The sequence below is a fragment of the Centruroides sculpturatus genome, unplaced genomic scaffold, assembly GCF_000671375.1.
Source record: "Centruroides sculpturatus isolate CEXI.00-Female unplaced genomic scaffold, Cexi_2.0 scaffold1903, whole genome shotgun sequence".
NCBI classification, from domain to species: Eukaryota; Metazoa; Arthropoda; class Arachnida; order Scorpiones; family Buthidae; genus Centruroides; species Centruroides sculpturatus.
In genome coordinates this window covers 41,608-65,539 of record NW_019386068.1, presented here as the reverse complement: position 1 = coordinate 65,539, position 23,932 = coordinate 41,608, and the positions used below count along the sequence as shown (strand labels likewise).

Below are 23,932 nucleotides of genomic sequence, written 5' to 3'. Positions count from 1 at the left end.
CCCAGAGTTCGACCATTGCACTTGGATCCGAGTGCAATGATCAAACTCTGTAGTGAGATGTGGGCCGCAACGTTGTCAGAGGTGCCGCCGAGGCCCGCATCGCCGTAAGACGTGCTGCCAAAGCCTGCATCGCTCTGAGGTTGAAGTCAGCCCACACCCCACACATGGTATGGAGTGGAGAAATTTCTGCTTTGTCTAGCAGTCGTTTCGAACCTGCCTTTCCCACTGCAATGAGTAACACCGGTGTTTTGAAACCAGAAACCATTTATTTATAAACGCACTTTTCAAATCTTCAAGCTCTCTACAATATCCCATCGGAAATATCTTTCTCCTATGAATTGTTTAAAAAATATATCGCTTCTTCCATAAACATTTCAAATTTTCCCCTGAAGTTACACAGGTTGGTTTATAATGAGCTGCTTAGGCTTGAGCATCTAAGCGATGAGCACTGGCATTAACATTTGGACAGTTGGGGGCACCGTCTAGTGGCGCCATCTAGTGGCGAATATCTAGTGGCGAAAAAACAGTATATTCTTGGAAGCAGTTGACATTAGTTGTTCTTGGGCATAGTTGAATAGGTTATAGTGATAGGCAATCCCTTAACTTATTGATGGTTTTTATTTCGTTTGACTAATTTCATCCAACGGGAAATGAACCAAGCAAAGAAAGTGCCTTTCCAGTGTCTTGAAATATCGTGCCGTCATCGATATGGTGTGGGAAGGGCTCTTACGCCTGAGTTTTTCTACTCATATTTGGATTTTTTTATTGTAATCTGGGTTGATAGGTTTTTTCACAAAAATATCTCATTATCTGGGTTTTTCGATAATTTTTAATTTTAAGTTAAAATTTACTTTTATTCCTTGTAAATAGGATAACATTTAATACATTTAAAACTCCTTAACGCTTGTTTTTTTCAAATTTCGCTCAGAAAAGCATATATTTTTTTATTTTTTGATAATAAATATTTTTGTGAAAGTTAAACCAAATCTGATATTAGAAAAAATTATAATTTTGCCGCGAAAAAATCTCCCCAAAACGTGTTTTTATAGTAAAGCTATTAAAAAAATAAAAAAATGATTTAAAATAAATGCATCTAGTTATTACATATAGCTTCAGGGATACTTTATTTATATTTTTCTTTCGTCTTACACAAACTGCAACGAGACAGCTGCAGTCTACGGTGTTTAAAATTGTTTGATCTTGAGAACAGCCGTTGGTCAACTTTTGCGGGATATTTACATAAAGGTCTTAGGGAAAGTCGGGGTTCTAGCAAGGTTTGTACTAGTTATTACAAATACTCAAATACAACTAAAAATTTTTGGTCATTTGTACTATTTATATAAAAGGGGACCGGAAAAACGGCTCCAATCAAAAACTTATAATTCGTATAGAATTACGAAATTTGTTGTGGTCATAGACAACGATCGTTAAAGGACAAATAAATTTTACCTGAGTAAAATCTGTGCATAAAAAGTGAATTAATTATTATTTGATATTCGCCCGAGTCTGGCTCGGACACAGGTGAAAATTGTAATAACAGTTTACAATTTTCTTAATTGTGTATTCTAACAATACTGATCATAATTTGTAATGTTTTAATTAAGTACTTGTGCAAAATTCTGCAGAATATGTAGACTTTCGTTCTTAAATTGTTTTAATCTCAAGATTTTTTTGCAGAATTTTCAATTTCTTACTCGAAATTTTTGTTCTTTTCTTTCATTATTATATTAAAAAATTATTCATTGTTGCTTAGAAATAATTTTAGTGTCTAGTGTCTAGAACAAATTAATTAGATTTACATTGATCTATATAAAAATAATTGCCTCGGTTTTCGTTAGTTTCGGATTTCGCCGATTGTTTTCGAAAACAGAAAACTTTTCAGATAATCTAAGTTTGATTATACAAATAAATATTTGGCTGCAAAATATTATTACATGTGTACTTATTTTTTTACCGAATTTAAAGTAAAAATATCAAATTACTAGTATATTTACCAATACAGGGTTTTTTATCTGATTGCCGGTGAAGCAGTAAACCGTTTATCGGCAATGCAATCCCTAATCGACGATCACAGCATACCCACTCACTCATATCTGCGTTACGTAATTTATGCACAACTTTGAAGTTAATCGTTAAGTGTTAAAAACTGCACATTAAAAGTTTATCTATATATATAACCCATTCAACTGTCCGTCTGTCCCGTAACCGTTTGATAACGGACACTAGAGGCGCCCCTATCGTGTGTCATATTTCAAATATTCAAATTAAATTAACAATTTTAATTATTATTTAAATGAACAATATAAATTATTATTATTCATTTGGCCAATAAATTATTATTTGGTCAATATAACAATATAAATAATTCATTATATTTGTAATAGGAATTTATTATTGTCACGGAATGCCTGTAATGTTCACTAGGGTACGAATAACGAAAAACCGGATAGATTTGAACCGCTACGATAAAACGATAGGGTTTGAAATAGTTAAGCTAATTTTTTAATACAATAATAGAAACCTTTCATGGCACGACCAAAGAAACAGTTGTATACATTTATATATATTAAGTACATCAAACTTAATTTTAATATCAAACTTAAATTAAGTTTGATATTAAGTACTGTACATCAAACTTAAAAATTAAGCGCACAACTTTCATATATTAAGTGCATTAAACATGCCTTATAGGAATTTGTAATACTGCTAAAACGCCCACTAGGGGGCGTCCCGGGCTACTAGTACAATATAAAATATAGGGAATATATCATATCATGGCTGACGGCCACACTTTACATTCTCCGCGTTGTTTCGTAAATTTCAATACGACATTTTTATGATATTTAAAAATGGCATCATGTCTTTACTGAAATTAATAGTTTATAGTTACTTTTTCATTTGCATTATGAGAAGTTAAACAATTGAATACGGTATTTAATTCATTCACCAAATTACAAATGTCAGAAGAACATTAAGTCCAGTTATACGTTTTTGATGAAATTTTATTTTGTAGGAATTTAATTTTCACTTTAGGGCACAAGCGGCATGTGATGAATCGGCCTGCTACGGATCTCGCCGCGAAATGCAAGCTTCTCCTCATCGCTGAAACTCCACTAACAATATGGGTTGAAAGAATCAATTTCCAAAGACAATTACTGTGCAGTGATGCCAACTTACAGGTTTTCTCCATAACCTATGGAACTTCTTGCAAAAGTCACATGACTCATGGCTGTTTTCGCGGCGAGATCCGGAGCAGGCCGATTCATCACATGCCGCTTGTGTCGTAAAGTGAAAATTTGTGCTTGTTTGGATTGTCAAGATTATTTTACTTTCCTGGCTCTGTTATATCTGACACAGAGAAAGTATGGCAATCGGTTAAAACATGGCTCCAAGATTTTTACATTTTTGGACTCAGGGGACCTCGAAACGTTGAGAAATGCAAAAAGTTCGGGTTTCCCCTCCCCTGGATGTTAGTGTATGTGAGGGGCACGATTTTGTTCACCCTCTTTGAATCTTAATAACTCATGCTTTTTGTCGAAAATTTCTAAAATTTTGCAGGGAGGTTTGTGTATGATAATTGATGCCATTAAATTTTGGTGGTCAACGGGGTGGGGAAATAAAGGGGGGTCGTACGTCATATCTCCAGTAGGGTCGGTCTTAATGGTGCTTTCTCTCGTTATTAGCATTTACAGTTTTTCCTTTTTATAAAACCCATCCCTATCCTCAAAATTAAACTTTTTGGCATCTTATAATAATTAAAAGTATAAAAGCTTTTTAGTAAAATATCATAACAGACGATCCACACACGCAGTTTGAATGTTGCCAGGAAAGTTAATGGCACGAGGTCCTTATAGACCATGCTGCACCAACCATACGGTAAACTTAAAATAATCATAAAATAAAAGAATGTTCGTGAACAAAGCAATAAAAATTTTTAAAATGACCGTTTGTCCTTCTTATCCTCAGTCTTCCCTTGTTATCCTGGAACTTTTCCTTCTCTATTTTTCTTCATATTTTATTTCTACTTATTCGCTCATAAATAAGAATANTGGATGTTAGTGTATGTGGGGGGCACGATTTTGTTCACCCTCTTTGAACCTTAATAACTCTTATGCTTTTTGTCGAAAATTTCTAAAATTTTGCAGGGAGGTTTGTGTATTAGAGAATTGATGCCATTAAATTTTGGTGGTCAACGGGGTGGGGAAATAAAGGGGGGGTCGTACGTCATATCTCCAGTAGGGTCGGTCTTAATGATGCTTTCACTCGTTATTAGCATTTACAGTTTTTCCTTTTTATAAAACCCATCCCTACCCTCAAAATTAAACTTTTTGGCATCTTATAATAATTAAAAGTATAAAAGCTTTTTAGTAAAATATCATAACAGATGATGCCACAGATGCAGTTTGAATGTTGCCGGGAAAGTTAATGGCACGAGGTCCTTATAGACCATGCTGCACCAACTGGTAAACTTAAAATAATCATAAAATAAAAGAATGTTCGTGAACGAAGCAGTAAAAACTATAAAATTTCAATATGTAATAAGACACTAGTAAAATTTTTAAAATGACTGTCTGTCCATCTTATCCTCAGTCTTCCCTTGTTATCCTGGAACTCTTCCTTCTCTATTTTTCTTCATATTTTATTTCTACTTATTCGCTCATAAATAAGAATAGAATGTGAATTTCATCTAATGATAAAAATTAAGGATATTTTCATATAAATATGAAAATTTTATAGGGGAGGCACTTTTGCAGGATTTTTAAAAGGGAAGGATTTAAAAAAATTCAATTTTTTCATAACATAGTTACTGATTTTTAAAACTACCAAAGTCCAGCAATTGAAGAAAATAACTACTTATTCGCTCATAAATAAGAATAGAATGTGAATTTCATATAATGATAAAAATTAAGGATATTTTCATATAAATATGAAAATTTTATAGGGGAGGCACTTTTGCAGGATTTTTAAAAGGGAAGGATTTAAAAAAATTCAATTTTTTCATAACATAGTTACTGATTTTTAAAACTACCAAAGTCCAGCAATTGAAGAAAATAATTACCAAAAATCTGCAATGAAGCTGGCAATTTTAAATATTTCTTTAATTTAAAAAGGTATTTGATAAAGTACGATTCCATTGTTTCATGTTACAAAATTTAGTTTAAAAATTTTATAAAAGAAAAGTTGATTTTTTAAAGTGAATTTTATTCAGAATAAATTACATTATTTCATATCTAAACATACAAAATATTTACTTTTATAAAACATATTCCTCTGTACAGAGTCAGGTTTTCGACATCTGAAAATGCAAATAGTATATTTATTAATATGAAAGATTTTACATAAAATTGATATAAGTTAATTTAGAATTATATAAAATATATAGCATATTCATAAGGACTATACATACTTCATAACTCTAAAAAAATATAAAGAATGTAATAAACATATATATGAGCAAAAGAGAAAGAAACTGCAGTTAAAATCATTGTGAATGTTCCTTATCTTTTGTATAAACAATTATTTAAGTTGGAAATATTATTATTATAAACTCTCAATTGCAGAGCGTAGTTTAGATTTATTAGCCAACAAGTATGAGATAAGAAATATAGATATTAATTGGGAAAAATTAAGAGGCTATACATTTTTTATGAGGGGAACTACAGCATTTTAATGGGAAAAAGATTTGATCCTTTCATCTGTTTTAATAACTAACAACAACATTTGTACAAAAGTAGACAATATTATAGTTCAAACTTAAAATTTTACTTTTTTTTTTTTTTATTTTTAAACTTTGCCCACAGGGCACCAAAAGATCTGTTTTTAGCAAGCACAGGCCTTTTATGAGTTTGCCAAGTCCACAATGGGTCTTGCGTGGTAAGGAATGGAACCAGATACATCCAGACAAACCATACCCTGAAAAATTCTTGGGGTTTTTTGATCTGTCTGGATCAGATCCAGGTCCAGATAGTAATAGGCCATAACCTTAACCATTTGGCCACTTGTTCTATAATTAATTAAAAAAAAAAACTAAAATTTATCTTAACATTTTGTGTAGTTAGAATTTTAGTGTTTCATTTTTTAAAACTGATTAATTTGATATAAATAAAAAAAGACAGAAAAAATATCACATCTATCTTACTGCCAATACTATCAAATAAGTCAGATTTACTATTAAAATGTTTTCATCAAATGTATATACTGTATCAAGACATCATTCAGCTATTCCCCAGTATAAAATTAAACAGTGATGATGAGCCTTCAGAACACAAAATCAATTAAAAAAAAAAAATACAAAATTCTTGGGGTTGCAGGGAGAAATAGAATGAAATGAGAAATACATCACTGAAATAAATGTATCTCATGACACACAACATGACTATGACAACAATTGTCAGCTTGAGACAATTGAGTGGAAGAATGCAGGATCACCAAAATGTTATGGAAATGTGTACATATCAGGTCAAGTTCCAGCATTGTATCAACAGACAGTGAAAGGAAAATATGCAAAGGAATAGCAGAAAGCTGTAACCCCAGAGCTAGCAGCAATAGAAAAATAGGTGGTTTGTGAAATGTGAAAGTTACCATATAGAAAGAAGACAATAGAGACAAAATGGGTCTAACTGATAAGAGGTAAAAATATACCAAAAGTACATTTAGTGGACATGCACAAATAGATGGTGTAGATTAGTGAACTTATGCATCTACAGTTAGGAGCACAAACATATCAACTTTTTGCTATCATTACAATGAAAAATTTAAAGGTGAGACAGCTTTTTAAAACAGATATATGTCCAGAAACTAAAGGATTATATAACATATACACCTTATTGCTGAGAATCATTTTACTACTTACTATTTTGTGTTCACTGACTCTGGCATTAAGTTTGGAAAAGTTAGAAATTTATAAATCCAACCTGACTGGCAAATGTTTAAACTCAAGGATGCCACAGGCTTACCATTGACATGGAAATATATAATCAAGAATGGCTTGTAAAATCTGATGCATAGCATGCAGTCGATGTAATTTTATTTCTTATGTTATTATATTTGTATTTTATTTTGTTCCACTCTACTTATTTTGATTTGTTCAGTTTGTGTATTTAATGGATTATATTATTTATATTTTATATTTTGATTTTAACCAAACATTCAAACTGTTTTAAATTCAAATTTGTTATTGCATATTGGTTTGATTATAGAATGATTGTAAACGTTCCAGTAAATTGATAACCTGATGATGGCCTGTTGATCAGGTTGAAAACATTAGTTTTAAGTAGTAAAATGATTCTCATCAATAAGGTGTATATGTTATATAATGTTCAATGAGTCTGAGTGTATGTTAAAACTACAGGATTTGTTAAAAAGGACAAAGAACAGTTAATGTGTAAACTGCTTAAAGCATTGAATAGTTTAAAACAGGCTGGCCATACATAACAGTAAACCTTGAGCAAAAAACTAATGTCATTAGAGCTAAAAGCATCAAAGGCTGATGAGTGCATATTTCATATGATAGAAAGGGATGAAACTATTATTATAATTGTTAAATAATGTTGACAAAACACTTTTCACATATAACAAAGACAGAAGTATAGAAAATATATAAAGCATATTTAATTAAATTAAAAGATCTTGGGGAGCCAAAGAATTTCTTAGGTATATAAGTGTCAAGAGATAAAGATGAAAATGTTGCACTTAGTCAAGAGAAATATGTAGATTGAATCCTGAAATGTTTGTTTACAGAAAATGCAATCTCAACCCCAATAAACTGTAGTGTAAAACTGTTGACTATTCCTATTGACTATTAATAAATAAGAACAGACATCTATCATTCAATAGCAGTGGCGTACCATCCATAGAAGCTGTGAAAGTGCCACTTCTCTTTTAATTTCTAAAATATAAATACAGTACATATTGTGTGATTATTTTCATATTTTAACATACTTTGAATTACTAAAAATTAATATTTTATTATAACTGCATTATTTATTTTATTACAAATTTCTATACTACATATGAAAATCAATGTTAAGATTGCTATTGTATATTTGAATATAAATTCGTATATGCATATTCCCAATGGAAGTGCTGTATTATCAAATACAGGATAGCTTCCACAGCGAAAATATTTGAATTGTGTAAAGCAGCCAGATTATACGCATTCACTTTACAGAGCACCAACCTCACACGATTTAGCTCGTGGATGCTACACACCAAAATATTGTATAACACTTCCAATGATTCTATCCAGGGACGGCACAGCTTCCCTATCATCAAATGTCACTGCATGCCACTGCTCACTAGGCTACCATATCAGCAAGTGATAGGTACTCTATGTACACAAGGGATCCTATCAATCATGACATTACCTGACATCTCTTATGCAATCTCCTAACCAAGTAAATGTAATAAATAATTTTGATAAGTGCCACAGATGCTGTAAAATAGTACTAAAATATTTATTTAAAAAGAACATTGAAAAGAAAATTACAGAAGACAGAAACAACACTCCAGAACAGATAGGATACTGTAATGCAGATTTTACCGGCTATAAATCAGATAGAAAATTCCACTCTGGATTCTGTTTTAAGTTAGGAAACTGCTTAATGAACCTGGACAAGGAGATGTATAAACACAAAAGACAGCAATGTGCTTTCCTATGCTTGGCGCTACGTATGCAAAGAACAAGAAAACGATGACGATATGTAACATGCGCATAAGTTTGAATATATTTTAAAACTAAACGTTCGTTCTAAGAGTGGAATTCGATTGTTCTTTTAACCCGAAGCAGACCTTGACTGAGGCCGAAAACGTTTGTGTTTACGAATAGTTAAGCAGTACCGGACAATAAAGGTTAAGTAAGTACAAAAAAAAAAAAAAAAAATTACGCGATTGTTCAAAATACTGGTATTCAGATTAGAAGATTTGTGACTGCTTAATGAGCTGGTGTAGCTGCAGGCAATAGTTGATTAGATAATTAAAGATTGCAAATAAGCAATTTAGTTAAAAAATATTCTTGTAGAGATTCTTCCCAATGAGTACAAGAAAAACCCATTTTAATTCATTTAGATAATCATGAAGCTATTTGTGCTGAAAATGGCAAAGGGAATTATAGACTGAGCACATTGACACTAGATTGCATTTTACAAAAGATTCAGTAAAATGTAATAATATTACAGTGGCCTGTTATACTTTCATGGGACCCAGGCAAATTTGAATTGAGACCCCCATGTACAGTGTTGACTTCAGACATTTTTCTTTGGGAATCTTTTGAGGGAATCCCCCAATAGCCTCATTCAGTTTTTTAAGACAAGCTCCAAAAGGTTAATTTTTGTGCTGCATCCGTAATCTAGTGTCTCCAGATATGGCACCAAATTTAAATTTTGATATTCTTACTACAGTAATGAATTTATAAAAGATTGGTTTGGGGCCCCATCAATTGCCCTTTTTGCCCATGCCTTAATGCATCATTGTAGTACTGTACTTAGTTAGAACACAAAGTCAACATGAATGTGAATGTAATGACGAAGGAACTAAGCCTGAATAAATGTAAGTTGTGCTGTGATTTATTGGGACTCAAAGGATAATAATGTTTCTATGTCATTTTTTATAGCCACATGAGGTTATTGAAATGTTGGCTATCATATGACTTTAACCTTTATATATATATACAGTATATGTTAACTGGATATTATTTAATTAGTTCTAATGGGATGTAGGCACTTGAAATGCCTTCTTGTTTCTACATAAAAGGAACATGTCCATGCTACTGTAATATACTTTGCATTTGTCTTGTTTATATTAAAAGTGTTGCCAGTGAAGTTTTGGACTAATGACAATCATTTATAACAACACTTATAATGTATAAATAATATAATTATTTTTTTGATTATTATCAATTTATGAATGTAATATTAATATCTAATTCAGAAATATTAAAATTACACTAGGTAATTCTGTTTATTAACCAAAATGATTTTTGTAAAAAATTTAAATTTAAATTCATACTAGCCTTGCAATTAATATTCATCTGTATTTATACATTTCTCGACCAATTGCTGGAGGTTTGGATTTTCCATTGCGGCAGTAACTCGTTCTTTGTCATTAATTTGTTTGTTAACTGAAAATTGTAGTTAAAAGTTGTTTATACAAGATGACAAAATGTATATTATCAATATTTCATATCAATATTAATCATTTGATTTATTTCACATATTAAGATATTAATAGGTGAAATAAATCAAATGATTAATATTCATATCAATATTAATCATTTGATTTATTTCACATATTAAGATATTAATAAAAATGAAGTGACTACTAAATCTAGTTCCAGGAATCTGCAAGAAAACATTGTGATGATGTTTCAGATTGCTTGTTTTTCTTAGTATTTTTCTGCTTAGAGGTGGGGTCCATGCATTGAGCCCAATTCCATCATTTTTGCTCTGTTTAGGGTATTACTTAGGATTTCTCAACCATCCAGATTTGATCCCAGATCTCCCAAAGTGAAAGGCCTTAACCACCTTGGCCATCAAGCCATCTGCATGCTATAAGTTATAAGGATCCAATTTTTACCCAGTTCAAGTTAGCTAGATCAAAGCTAAATGATTGCTGAATTATATCAGACTATATTACTACTACTATTATTAATTAAATGAAAAAGTAATTTGGCACTTAAGGCAGGCATTAGGTGACATCTCTTGCTAAATTTAATAATTATTATTAAATTAATATTTTAATAATTAATTTAGAAGATTTTGGAAGAAAAGAATCAGTCCAAAGTGGGACTTGAACCTGCAACTCCTGCTTACCATGTTGTTGCATTGCCAGTTACACTACCTGGACATTTGTCCAATCCTCAATTCCTAACTTATTAATTTAGATGTAACCATACTTGGTTCCTTATGATGCTGATCAGAGACAACTCAGTACCTAAGGCCTATAATATAGCTCAATATAATTTGGTAATCATTTGGCTTTAATGTATAATTATAAGGTTTGGATGTTTATAATTGTTAGCTAGATCCATAATAATATTGGCTAGCATGGATAAGATATCAGAAAGGACAGTCCAATTTGGTTTATTCATGATACAGTATAAGAGATTTGTAACTATATATATATATGATAAACCATATACAAACTTACATATGCAAATACAAATCTCAGAAAGATTAATCAAATTTCTACATTTACTTTAACAAAATTCACATTAATGTTTCCAAAAAATAATCTTTATTTAATCTAAACTACTCAAATACCACCATTATATTATATTTAGTTAAATATAATTTTATTAATTGAATACATTAATTTATTAATATAAGAATGAATTGTATTAATTTGATATATAAAGAGATCAATAAATACTTACTTTCTTCACTAGTAGAATGTGTTCCCTCTTTCAAAACAATTTCTAACTGAATATAATAAAAGTAGAATGAATTAAATGTGATAAAATTTAAAATTAAACTCAAAAATTTTCATTAATTAATTTATAACACTTACTTTAAACTTTTGATTCCAACATCTTTCAAGTTTAACTCTAATGCACAGTCCTAACAAACAAAATCTTTCTTAATAAAACTGTTTTTAAAATAAAATATTTTGATTTTGAGTACGTAAAATACTATCACAAATTTAAAATGAGAGAAGACTTTATTTTCTAACATTTGGAATACCTCAAATAAAACCTGTGAGGCTCTGGACAGGTCCGAACCCTCACTAAAATTTGCGTTAAAATAATTGTTTTAGAAAAAAAATATATATTAGTTAGAAATAGATTTTTATGATATGAAAACGTGATGCTAACTTTTAAACAATAGAAGAATGTAAGTCCGTCAACCATTTCCGGTTGGAGATTGAATTAAACTTCGATTTTGACCTCTCCCGCGCCCCCGAAAGGTTTCGAATTGTCATCAGGTGACGACGGGAGACCAATCGGAAAGGGGAATCTGAGAGAAAACAGATAAAACCCCGGAAATTCGAGGACGCGACGGCTTCTTCTCCCGAAAGTTCCAAGTGACGGATCTGTTGTTGTGTGTGTGTCTCGCACCCATCTTCGTCTCCATCTCCCGACCTCGGATCGACATCTTTCCATCAACGGAAGTCGACCGCATCGTCCCGGAGTCGTCGAGACGTGATGGAATGGTTCATTCGCGAACAAGGGACACTCCTTCAAAATGGGACTATCTTGGAAAGGAGAGGAAGACCCAGAGGCCGCAGCCGCCGCAGAACTTCCAAGATCGCGGAAATCTTGTAAGCTTCTTTCGTGTTTAATAAACGGTTGTGTTGTTTGTAAACGAAGCATCTATCTCTGACTCAACTGCTTCCACATGTCGTTGATTGTTACCGCTCGGCAATCCAAATGGCAAGGGAGACGGTGACGATTCATATCGCATATTATCGTTCAATCGAGTTTTTTTATTTCTCCCCCCTCGGCCCCCACAAACCTCACTACTCACTCCAGCATATGATTCAATACACATACAAATGTTTTCAGCCCCATTTAGAGACCTTCATCAGATTGTACAACTGTTTCATCAAACTCAACCAAATTCATAATATTAAAAAAGTTCTTAAATATAGAACATTCCATTGGCAATGTGACAATTTAAAAGGAATGTTTCCATTCTATTCTATTCCAAGAAACACGGTTTTCTTTTGATGACAACCATTAAGTTTTAAATTGCTTTGTAATAAAGTAATTATAATTTATGTAGTTTAAATTCTGTGCATTATAATCTTTCTGTATATAATCTAAGAGTAATAAGTAACCAAATAGCATATTTGCACTGCTGTTAATAATACGGGCAAGATTGGCTCTGTAAGATAACCTTTGTAGTTATATAAGCCAAATTCTATAATATAATGCAATAGAAAAGTTAGAAGTATGAAATTAGTTAATCTGAATGTTTGTTCTTAATTTTTGCCTGGGCAACACCGGGCTTACCTGCTAAAGTTCAAAATGCAATATGTAATCTAGTCAAAGAAGGCCAAAATGCATTCTATAGCACTAAGTGTTAATTAAAAAACGAACAGGTGTGTGATTAATCTAAGAAATTGTAACAGCAATGCAAACATGCTTGTATGGTTACTGTTTATTCTTAGTAGTTTCAATTCAGTTTTAAAGTTTTTATGTACAAGTATTTAAATGTTTGGTCAAAAATTTTCTTTTATAATTTTTAAATTTAAACTGGCCCCTAACAATATTTAAGAAAGCAACACCCAAAGGTCTGAGAGATCAAAGGTTGGTCTATTACAGGATATATAAGGATTTTCATATAAATATAATTCTCTGGTCCATGCAGTGTCTTAATACCAATGCTTGCTCTCCCTTGCAGCATTTGCAGTTAGGTTTGAGGCTTTTTACATATGAGCCACCACTACAAAACTTATTAACTGTCTGATGGAACACCATGATGACATTTTATGTAAAGATGCTCTATACAGTTTACCAATCAAATTTTCTTTTATTAAAAATTTTAGCTTCTGCAGAGAATTTTTAAAAGCTTACAAAACCTAACCCAAAAAATTTTTTGATAAAAGTAAGAAGATTTAGAAGAAAGTAGTTAAATTTCAATAACCAGATACCATTATTGCTTATACTAAGCAAATAACGTGGGATTTGTGGCTGATGATTTTATGTTGTTTTAAAATTCTTCAGATTTAAGAATTCAAAAACTATTTAATGGAAAACAACAACAACAATCATACTGATTATTCTTTTTCTGTCTAAATAATTCTATTTTTAANGATTTTACAAATATGTGAGCCGTTCACAGCCCGGCACACGTATTTGTAAAATCTAAGTGACTCGTACAACATGTAATTCAGATAAAACGGAAAAATCAATGATCTTATAGGGGGATCGACTGTATTGTGTTAACTTGTAAGTCTAATGCTTTTGGCTATCAAAAATGAAATAACAGTTTGCTGTTCAATTCTGGTGCAGTTTGATATGGGAGATGCAATTTTGTAAACTGCATAGTGAATGCAGATGCCATCTGACAGGGGAGACTACTGGTAGATGGTTCTACTACTTTATACTATTTCAATATTATTTTTCTTAACCTTGGTTTAGCAGTGCTATTAACCTTAGAAAGTAATTTTGTAGAGAATCTTCTAAATATTTGATATTTCATTTTAATTTAAACAAAATTTATATAAAATAGAACACAATGTACTTTTTTTAAAGTTTTACCATTAAAAGATACATACCAATCAGAGTAGCCAAGGAACAGTGTGGCACAGTTGGTTTAAATTCTATCCTTATCACCTCGGTAAAGCCATATTTGATTATGCTGATCCCCTTCTCATAGACAACATCCAAATCTTCCAAAGTCTGTGGCTTTTCTGGATCTTTAATATCTTTAATTAAATCTAAAAATATATTTTTACTTCAATTTTATTATTTACAGAATTTGAAATTTGTTATAATATTAAAGAAACTTTGTAAATATTCCAAATGTTTGAAAGGGTTAGTTTGTGGCTGGTGTACAGGAGGAGAGGAAAAACTAAAGGAAGGAGCATGCAGCTGTGGGTAAACTCCAAACTATAAGAGAGGATAATGAAAAATTCTGAAATGAAGTTATGATAAAGACTGTTAATTACTAATTGAAGTATTATCCCTTGAGTCAAGTTCTGAGTGAGCAAAGAATTCCCTTTCTCAATTATCTGGTAGTGTGCATGGGTACTGTATCCAACTTGACCTGTTGCAAGTTCTGACTAAAGAACCAAAGGTTTGGTGATAAGAATCAATCAGTGGACCAAGGAGAGTAGAGAGTGTTTCACAATATAGGAATTTCCTCTCGGACTATCAAGACAAGAAGTAGCATAAGAAATCTACAGGATCCAGGTACTTTTGTTCTTGTCTATCTTCCAACTTGAATACTTCTTGCCCTCTATTTTAATTTCTTAACTCTATTACTAGTGAGTTTAGTTATAAGGATTTATTTTTGTAATGTTTGTTTTTCTTTGTTTATTGTAAAAGTTATTAATATCTCAATTTCACACATTTTGTGGCATATGAAAATTGTAGTTGCTTCTGCTGACAGCAAGTTTCTTGAATAACTGCTGGAAGATTATTCTACAGTTGGCATATGTTAATGTACCCACTATAAAAAAAAATTCAATTTGTAATTAAACTTTTGTTTATAATATTTTTTGTGTGTTTGTCTTCATGGGCTAATGGTTACACATTTCATATTTCACAAAGACAATTTACAACATTATTATGATCAAACTCATTTAACAAAATTATTAAAATATTTTATTTTAAAGTGAGAAAATGTTCTATGTTAAACATAGACATTTTAATTAATTTGGATAGGTTCATTCTGATAGAAAATCACTTTAAAGCGAGTTGATTTGTTATTTTAAATTTGACGTAAACCTGTGCAATTTAAAAATGTTTGAGTAAAAATATAGAATAGAACTAATTTGTACACAGCTATGTTATAATTAATCTATGTATTTTTACTACTATGTATTTATTTACTACTATATAATTTTAGATACTTTTACAATAATTTTCAATAATTAAAATCAGAAAATAATGTTTTTGTTTTTATAAATCTTATTTATTTCTCTCATTTAAATATTTCCAGAATAAACCCCCATCTTTGGATGGACATTTATTTATTATGAATTGTTACATGTAATGTCCAACAAGATATAATTAAAAATACTGTTAGAATAAATGTATGAACTGGCAGTGTAATGTCTTTACTAATAAATCCTGGTTCTGCTCAGTAATAGACAACCAATGTGTTAGAGTGCAGAGGCCACTGGTAAGTGCTTCAATCCTACCTTTACTATTCGATATACTCGCTGCTGTTGTACTGGTCTGGGAGAGCCACTTTGTATGATAGTTGGTCATCGCTAGTAGCTGTGCAAAGAACATTGACAGTGCATCAGTATGTTCAAGATATCCTGTATCCTTAAACATATCAATTCAAATATCTTTACACATTGCCTTTCATGACAGGGCTGTAAATAGCCATTCTCTAAAGATAATTCTCAGCTACATACAGCTAGAATTTCTCAAAAATGTCTCCATCACTTTTCCAAATTTTCTTGGCCACTTTTTGTTGCCCATCAAGAATTTGTGAGACCAGATGAGCTACCAGGTGCTTAGACCATCTTAGGGTTCCAGAGAGGCAGTTACAATGTATGTGACAGATCTGTCACAGTGTAAAAGTGTGAAATGCGATAAGAATACACAAACACGTAAATTCGATTAAAACAAATTTAATCTCGTGATAAACGATTATATACTGAAAAGTTCTTTTGGATTCCTTCAGTCTCTCACAATACCAATTTCTTTCACTGCCTAATGGCAACAACAAACCAAGTAGCTCGCTTCCGTGGTAACTACTTACCCGACAATAATAATCAAACATGTGCGATCCTTAACTAATTAATCCTAAAGATAGAAAATCTAGAGATAGGGAAATGAGAAGAATGAATAGGATAGTGGGGTACCCAATACTTGATGAACTTCGATGTCAGCTTGTGCCCTTTTTCTGAGTAGCTCTGGGTTCTCTTTAATGTGTTGAATATCTTTTTCTTTAATAGCGTTGACGATCTCTCTGATTCTATTGTCCAGATCTCCAATTCACGGCTCTCAGTTCTGCTCTCGTCGAATTCAGTCTCACGAGCTTACTGATCTATGTACATGCCTTTTCAAGTCCAGCAAAAGAATGACTGTTAGAGACTCCGATTTCTACTCACTAATTTCCTCAAAGTGCATTGTCCCACCCGACCCTCTAGTGGGTGGGAAGGGGAGAGCCTGTTCCCAGAAGTCAGAACAATAAACAAGGGAAGTTAAAAAGGATTAAGAAAGGGAAAGAGTTATTAAAACTATTTAACTAGAATTCATACATACAAAATAATATGGTGTATAGCCACAACAGAATTGCATATACAGTAGACCCCCCTATAAAACGAGTTCATATAGTTCAAATTCCTATATCACAGCAAAAAAATTGCGACCGTATTTGTATAAACACACTAAAAGAGACTCGTATAATTCAGTAAAACGTCATCGCCGACTCGTGTTGCGACAGGATTGGTCAAATCTAGACCAATAGCGGATATTGCACAAACCATTGAGTTTAAACAAGCAGTGGACCTACTAAAAACCATTTATTATTTAATGTCCATAAAAATTATATTTATATTAATAATGTCTCCAAAGTTCAGCAAAGTTTTCGCAGAAAAATAATTTATCAGGAAGCAAGCAAGCGCAGAGTGGCAGAACAGATTAAGTTCGTTAACTGGGGTTCCACTGTATTCTAGAGAAATTATACAAAAAAATTTAATTTTGCAGATAATTATCAGAAAAATAAATAAATATGTTTCATTTTCTTTCATTCCATCAATTTAGCTATTTCACTTGTTCAATACCAATTCAAATAAATGCATGAACTAATTAATAAGTTTAATTTATTTTATCAGTTTTATATAGGGTTTCTCAAACGGGATTCCGGGATCCCGGTTGTTTTTTTAACCCAGGAAATCCCGCAAATTTCTTAAAAATTCACTTTTTTTCTTATTTTGTGTTAAGGTTGAGGAATTTTGCAAATAGAAAGCATAATTAACTCATTCACTGTCAGAATACATTTGTATTTATTAATTTTAAACCTACCTATTAGTTTTTTTTAATTTTTTGCTCGTTATAGCATGTCACAAATGGTCAATAATCAATATATAGCTTATTTGTGGCAGGACTATAAAAATTCTTTACTTGTCGGAACCTGTAATATCTGGAATAATTGTGCTTACGCTGTCTTGAGTTTTAACCATGCCCAGTAGCTTCAATAAATGCCTGACGCCAGATTGTGCAAATTGGGCAAGGATACAAACGAGTACAAAGTCTGCAAGTATGAAGTTTTTCTTCATAAACCTGATTATTAAAGCCAAATGAATTGCCGAATTATCGAGCTCTAAGCTTGATGCCGCTATTAAAGCAGCCAAGGTAGACAAATCAAGAATACTAGAGAGCGAAAGAAGTACTACAATCTCGAAAACGAACTCGAAATCTTCCAGGCTACAGGTGAAAAAACACATAATATCTGTCTTCTCTTAAATGCATTAAACACTATTCCAATCACATCAATTGAATCGGAAAGGGCATTCTCGGTGGCAAGACTTTTCATTACTAAAATAAGAATTAGAGTGAGTTATCGGAGTATTGACCATCTTTGCTTTTTAAAATCTTATAAAAGTTTGCAATATTTTGTATTATATTTTATTTAAAAAACGAAAATTACCTTCTAAATTAGAAGTTCATTTTTTTAATTTTTAACTCAATTCAAAACATTTTTTTTTTTGTTGTTGTATGCAGTTTCCAGCAAACTTTAATTAATTTTTTTCTATTTGTGAAAATTTCTACGTTATTTAAAGGTAATTTTTATTATAGGCCTATAGACCTTACACAGCATTATTAATATGATTTTGGAGGTTACAGAACTTTAAAATTACTTTAAAAAATGGAAAATAATTATATCATTTGATTTCAAGATATTTTGTATACCTTAAAAATAATTAATTCTATCCTGGGATTTCCCGGGATCCCAAGAAACAGTTCACTTTTATCCCGGGATCCCGGGACAAGCAAAAGACCGGGAAATGAGAAACCCTAGTTTTATACTTGTGTGTTGAAAAGTTAATTAATTAATTAGGGTAATGTTTATTTATGGAAGTTTTATATACAATAATCATCACACTCTGTAAACAAAAGCAAAGTTTGAAATCATATTCTAAATATATTAGCCTTAAGTATGGACTCTAGCAGCTCCATTTTTTTAAATTAATCAGAAATAAGACACTGATTTAGAAGCACAGTAATCATTTAGCTATTAGCAACATGGTATCAGGTATCATGGTAATTAAATCAATGTTAAATATTTTGTTTTTTATCAATTTATTACAGATGATTTCAATATTAATTATATAATAATATAGGTCGCGTGACATACAATATTTTTTTACTTCATTTATTGATTTGTTCATTTTTTATTCAGAGATATGGATTGTCTAGATTAGGTTAAGTTAGATTTAAAATATCGACTATCTAACAGTTTACAAATTTCAGTTTTTTTTATGCTCCAACAGGTTTTATAGTTATATTTCCTGTCATATAAGTACATATATTAGCATGGCCATTTAACCATAAAAAATTAAATTCAAAATAAATAAAATTGAGGTGCACAGTTATTTATTATGGAAAAGAGGAATTTAAAAAGAACACATTTACAAAATTTACAGTTAAAATCTACCATTATGATATTTGCATGAATATATGCAAAAGCTGGTTAACTATAATGTGCTTAATTAAAAATATAACATTTTTTATTCAAGAGTTGGGTTCTAAGTAGCCCACTCTTTGGGCCTTGGTTTTGGGGCAAAAGTTACATCCTGTAAGCCGTAAAAACAATATGGTAGAAACAAATTTCTAAAGGAGACAGTTGAGACCTTATCATAGTCGAAGACTGTGCCCATCAGAGTAAAAAAGTCAAAGGAACCAACAATCTACATACCACCCTTTGCAAGATATAGCAATTTAGTATATAGTACAGGGTGTATCAGAATGACATATACAGGGTGTATCAGAATGACATTTTAAAAATTTGGGGGATTGTAGAGGATGAAATTTTGAACATTTTGATATAAGGAACCTATAGCCGGAAATTTGAACTAAAGTGTCTACAATGATAGGAAGTGCTTGACTGCCTTTCACTTTGGTAGCTACCCTTACTTCCATTGACGTCACGTTATTGCTGCAGATGAAAGACTGTAAACACACAACTACAGTGGTCTAACCGAGCCTGTGTACAGGACATTCTGTACTTAGTGCTTGTCGTCCTTCAGATCACCCCTTGCATCCACTGGCGCTGTGCTGTAAACACACAACTAGTCAACGTAAGTCCCTTGTGTACGCAACACCTGTAGGAACAGTTCATGAGCTTATGGAGCGCATCTTTACAGCATTTAATACCATCAGAGGGGAGTGTGGCATCTTACAGACAGTCGGACAAAACATGGTTTGTCGTTGCACATTATGTAAGGAAGTTGGTGGTCTTCATATTCAACATTTACTCTAAAGTAGTGCAGCCACTGATTCAATGTACAGTTTGATTGTACTTTACTGTTTTGTCAATAAAACTTGTCATAAACACCGTATTCTGCTGTTTCATTCAGCATACCAACCGCATAGAACGTGCAAAGTGCTGTAGAAACTCTATCAAATTTCCGGCTATAGGTTCCTTATATCAAAACGTTCAAAATTTCATCCTCTACAATCCCCCAAATTTTTAAAACGTCATTCTGATACACCCTGTATCAGAATGACGTTTTAAAAATTTGGGGTCATTCTGATACACCCTGTATCAGAATGACATGGTATATAATATATACCATGGCTTTCCAATAGGGTCAGTATTGACTTCTTAGGAGTGAATGAAAGTTTAAGAGGGGTTGATAAACCTTCGAAAATATAAAAAAAATATTTTAAAAATATTTAAAATTTTGCATAATTTTTGCTTCAAAATAAATTTAGGAAGATGTGTTTAAAAGTTATGTAAAAGACCATTGCACATAAATATTTAAATAATGTATGCAGTGGTACACTCAAAATTTAATCTTGAGGAGTGGAGTTAAATGGATAAAAACTTTTTAATGCAAATTCAATAAAATTTCCACCTTATATGACTGATAATTCATAAATAGTATAAAAATAGAATACACAACACAGTATAAATAAAAAATAAATTTTATTTAAGAAATGATTTTTGGAAAATTTTCTAGTATTTGTTTTCCTTTTACTTTGAAGGGTGACAGGACACATTGGTCCTCTCTGGGTGAGCCATTGAGTATATGTATGTAAGACATGTTGGGTTCCCTGCTGTGTACAATATACTACATCTTGCAAAGGGTCACATGTAGACCATTGGTTCCTTTGATGTTTTTAATCCTACGGGCACGATCTACAGCACTGATGTAGTCAAAACCACCTCATTCAGGATGCATTTTTACATATACAGTAAGACCCTGCTTAACATGGGGATGCATTCCTAGATGACAAAGAGTTAAACTAGATCATTTTAACATAGAGTAAATAGAGAAAGGGGGAATACGTGACCAAACATAAACAGATTTTACTTTAATTTTAAGTTATTTTTATATTAATTTGTTTAATAATGTATGTTAAATAACACATGAACATATGCACACAGAAATATAATGTTTACTTTTTTGCGACAAAGGTCATGGCTTTTCTGAAATTCTTGTTTTTTGCGATATAGTCGTGTAGTGTCAGTTTTTATTCTTATTATCATTTTTTCTTTCGTTAATTATCAGTTTTTTTCTTTCGTTAAGCAAATGTCAGTAGCAGAAGATCGCATCCGAAACATCTCGTTTTGCACTCCTTTCAAAATCTGGATCATTCGCTACAATTTGATCAACAGTTTTGGTTATTGTTACCAAACTTTTACTAAGGAAATCTGTATCAAGTTCTTTGGGTTCTTTGTTTTCAGAATCACTGTGTTTTCCAATTCTACATGAATTCCTTGTTCTGCCAGTTCTTGAAAATCATTGTTGGTAAGGCTCTCACCAGAAACTTGCAATAACTCCTCAAAATCCTGCTGTATTGATTAGGTTGACTATTTGGTCAACCTAATTGATAAGTAATAGGCTCTACTCGTTGAGAATTCTTGGATACCTTCAGCCATAACTTCTTCCACACTTCATTCATGCATTTATCAGTTAATTCTTGCCAAGCAAAGTTGATATTTCCTATGGCATCCATGATGTTATATTTTTTCCAAAATTGCACCAAACATAGATTTAAGAAAAGTACAGCGCTACGACGAATTTCCACCTTTTGCTGATTGGTTTGTGTTCGGGAATTATATATGAATCAATGAAATTCCGCGATAATTTGAATCAACATAAATTCTGAGCTTCCTTTTAGGCTTCGAGCAGACCGCGTTATATCGAATCAGCGTTAAGCGGGGTCTTACTGTATTTACACAAAGTACTTTATTCACCTGTAATACTAAAACACGTCACATGCAAACACGTTACGAATGTTGCAGTTAAAATTATATTATTTAAAGTACTAACCGTATAATTCTCCAATAACCACGTCATTATTCGCTCCATCACACATTTTATAATAAAAATTATTCAAAAAATATCACTTAAATGTTATTTCTTTAGCATATTTAAATCCTATTGTCTAAGATATTTAAATTTGAAAACGATTTGTTTACAAACTGCTCCAGTGTTAAAAGGCTAAAACCTTGACGTAAGAAAAACGTGTACAAACTTCCGCCCAAGTATAGCACAATTTAAAATTACGTCATATTAGTTTTAGATTATATCCAATTAAAAATTATATTTTATATTTTACATAGAAAATTAATCAAATATTCTAAAATATATTTAATACGATGAAAGTAAATTTATGATTAATTTTTATAATAAATTTCGGAGCATTCGGATGTTGAAGAAAACTGTCAGTAGGAGCGCTGTTGTTGCTGAAATAGAAGCGATGGAAGTTCGTTAACTTAGCGCCACGACTTGTTTATCCGCTACCATTAATATTTTAAACAAATTATAAAATGTATAAGGTATATTTAACACAGATGTTGATAATTATAACAGATACAATGGCGAAGTACATTTCGTGGCCGGATATACAGAAATAGCCGTTTCGCTTTCTATATAAACATGTAACGCTAACGTAGGCACAGCGATTAATTAAAATACTTTCCAAGCTTAAAATACTCGAGTGAAATTGACTCGGGATAAATCAAAAGAAATAACAAAGGAGAGTCATACTGTATATTTAAATACAATAATGTACGATACAGTCAAAATCCGAAATTTGTCAGGTCAATTTCGCTTTATTTCTAATAATTAAATTTAACACTAGATGGCGATTCAATCGCTTATCTCTGATTAAATTACTTAATTAATAATTAATTAGTCTCAAGTCACGTGTAAAATATACAGGCGAATCAACTGCCGTAGACATAAAAGAGTTGTGGAACGTAAAGTTGTCTTCGTTGGCAGATGGCGCTATAAACTATAGGCTCGAAGCCATAAATAAACAGTGTGTGGAGCATATTCCAACTTACAAGTTAGTTTCCCCTTAAATTTAAGAGTAGAAATAGTTTAGAGGGAAAATATAAAGTCTGCCCATTTGTTAGTGGAGTTTCAGCAATGAGTAGTAGCTTCTAACGTCACACGAATCACGACTGTTCTTGCGTGAGAATCTCGGGGAGAATCGGAGCAGGCCGCTTCTTCACACGATGCTCTTGCTCGTGTGTACCCACATGACCTCTTGAAATAAAAATATGTGCTTCTATGGATTTTTAAAAGACTAATATTTTTTTGTTATGCAATTCACCTGGAGAAAATTTATTTAGGGGAATTTGTTTCATTTTTTAGGGGAAATTTCAAGCTTGTTTAGTGATTTCATCTTAGATGGGCGACCTCAGTCTGACGACTTTGTACAGAGCCGCCATTAGAAAATGGTAGCTTTGTACGGTCTTAGAACTATTTACCCTTCTAGCTTTATCGATTAACGTTGTAACGTAACTAATAGGATAATTTAATTATAAAATACAATGTCCTCTATCGTATTTTTCCTCAAAAGCACTGGAGGATGTCAAATCGTATGAAGAAATGTAACGAGCAGTGTGATAAGTAACATGCCAATTTTAACACGCCGTTTAACATGTTTCTGTTTTAATTTTATATTTAGGATTTTATTTTTAACTCCTTTATAAGAATTTTGTTTAATAAAATTTAAAAATTATATATACATATATTTTAATTAATTCATTTTATTTATATTAAAGTATATTATAAGAGAATGTGATTAGCATTTAACATTTTAAAACGAACAAAATAATTTTAATTA

At 31.6% G+C, this 23,932-nt stretch overlaps 1 protein-coding gene across 1 annotated transcript; it reads right to left on the bottom strand.

The window, feature by feature from the left end:
* Positions 1–5,162: 5,162 nt before the first annotated feature.
* On the bottom strand, positions 5,163–22,324 carry LOC111613409 (MIP18 family protein CG30152-like). The gene is made up of 6 exons (XM_023354765.1): positions 22,126–22,324; positions 14,218–14,379; positions 11,506–11,555; positions 11,372–11,417; positions 10,010–10,117; positions 5,163–5,296 (listed from the first exon to the last, which is right to left on the bottom strand). Exons 1-5 carry the CDS (start codon positions 22,169–22,171, stop codon positions 10,017–10,019), a joined length of 405 nt encoding a protein of 134 aa, XP_023210533.1. The 5' UTR covers positions 22,172–22,324; the 3' UTR covers positions 5,163–5,296; positions 10,010–10,016.
* Between the last annotated feature and the right edge of the window lie 1,608 nt (positions 22,325–23,932).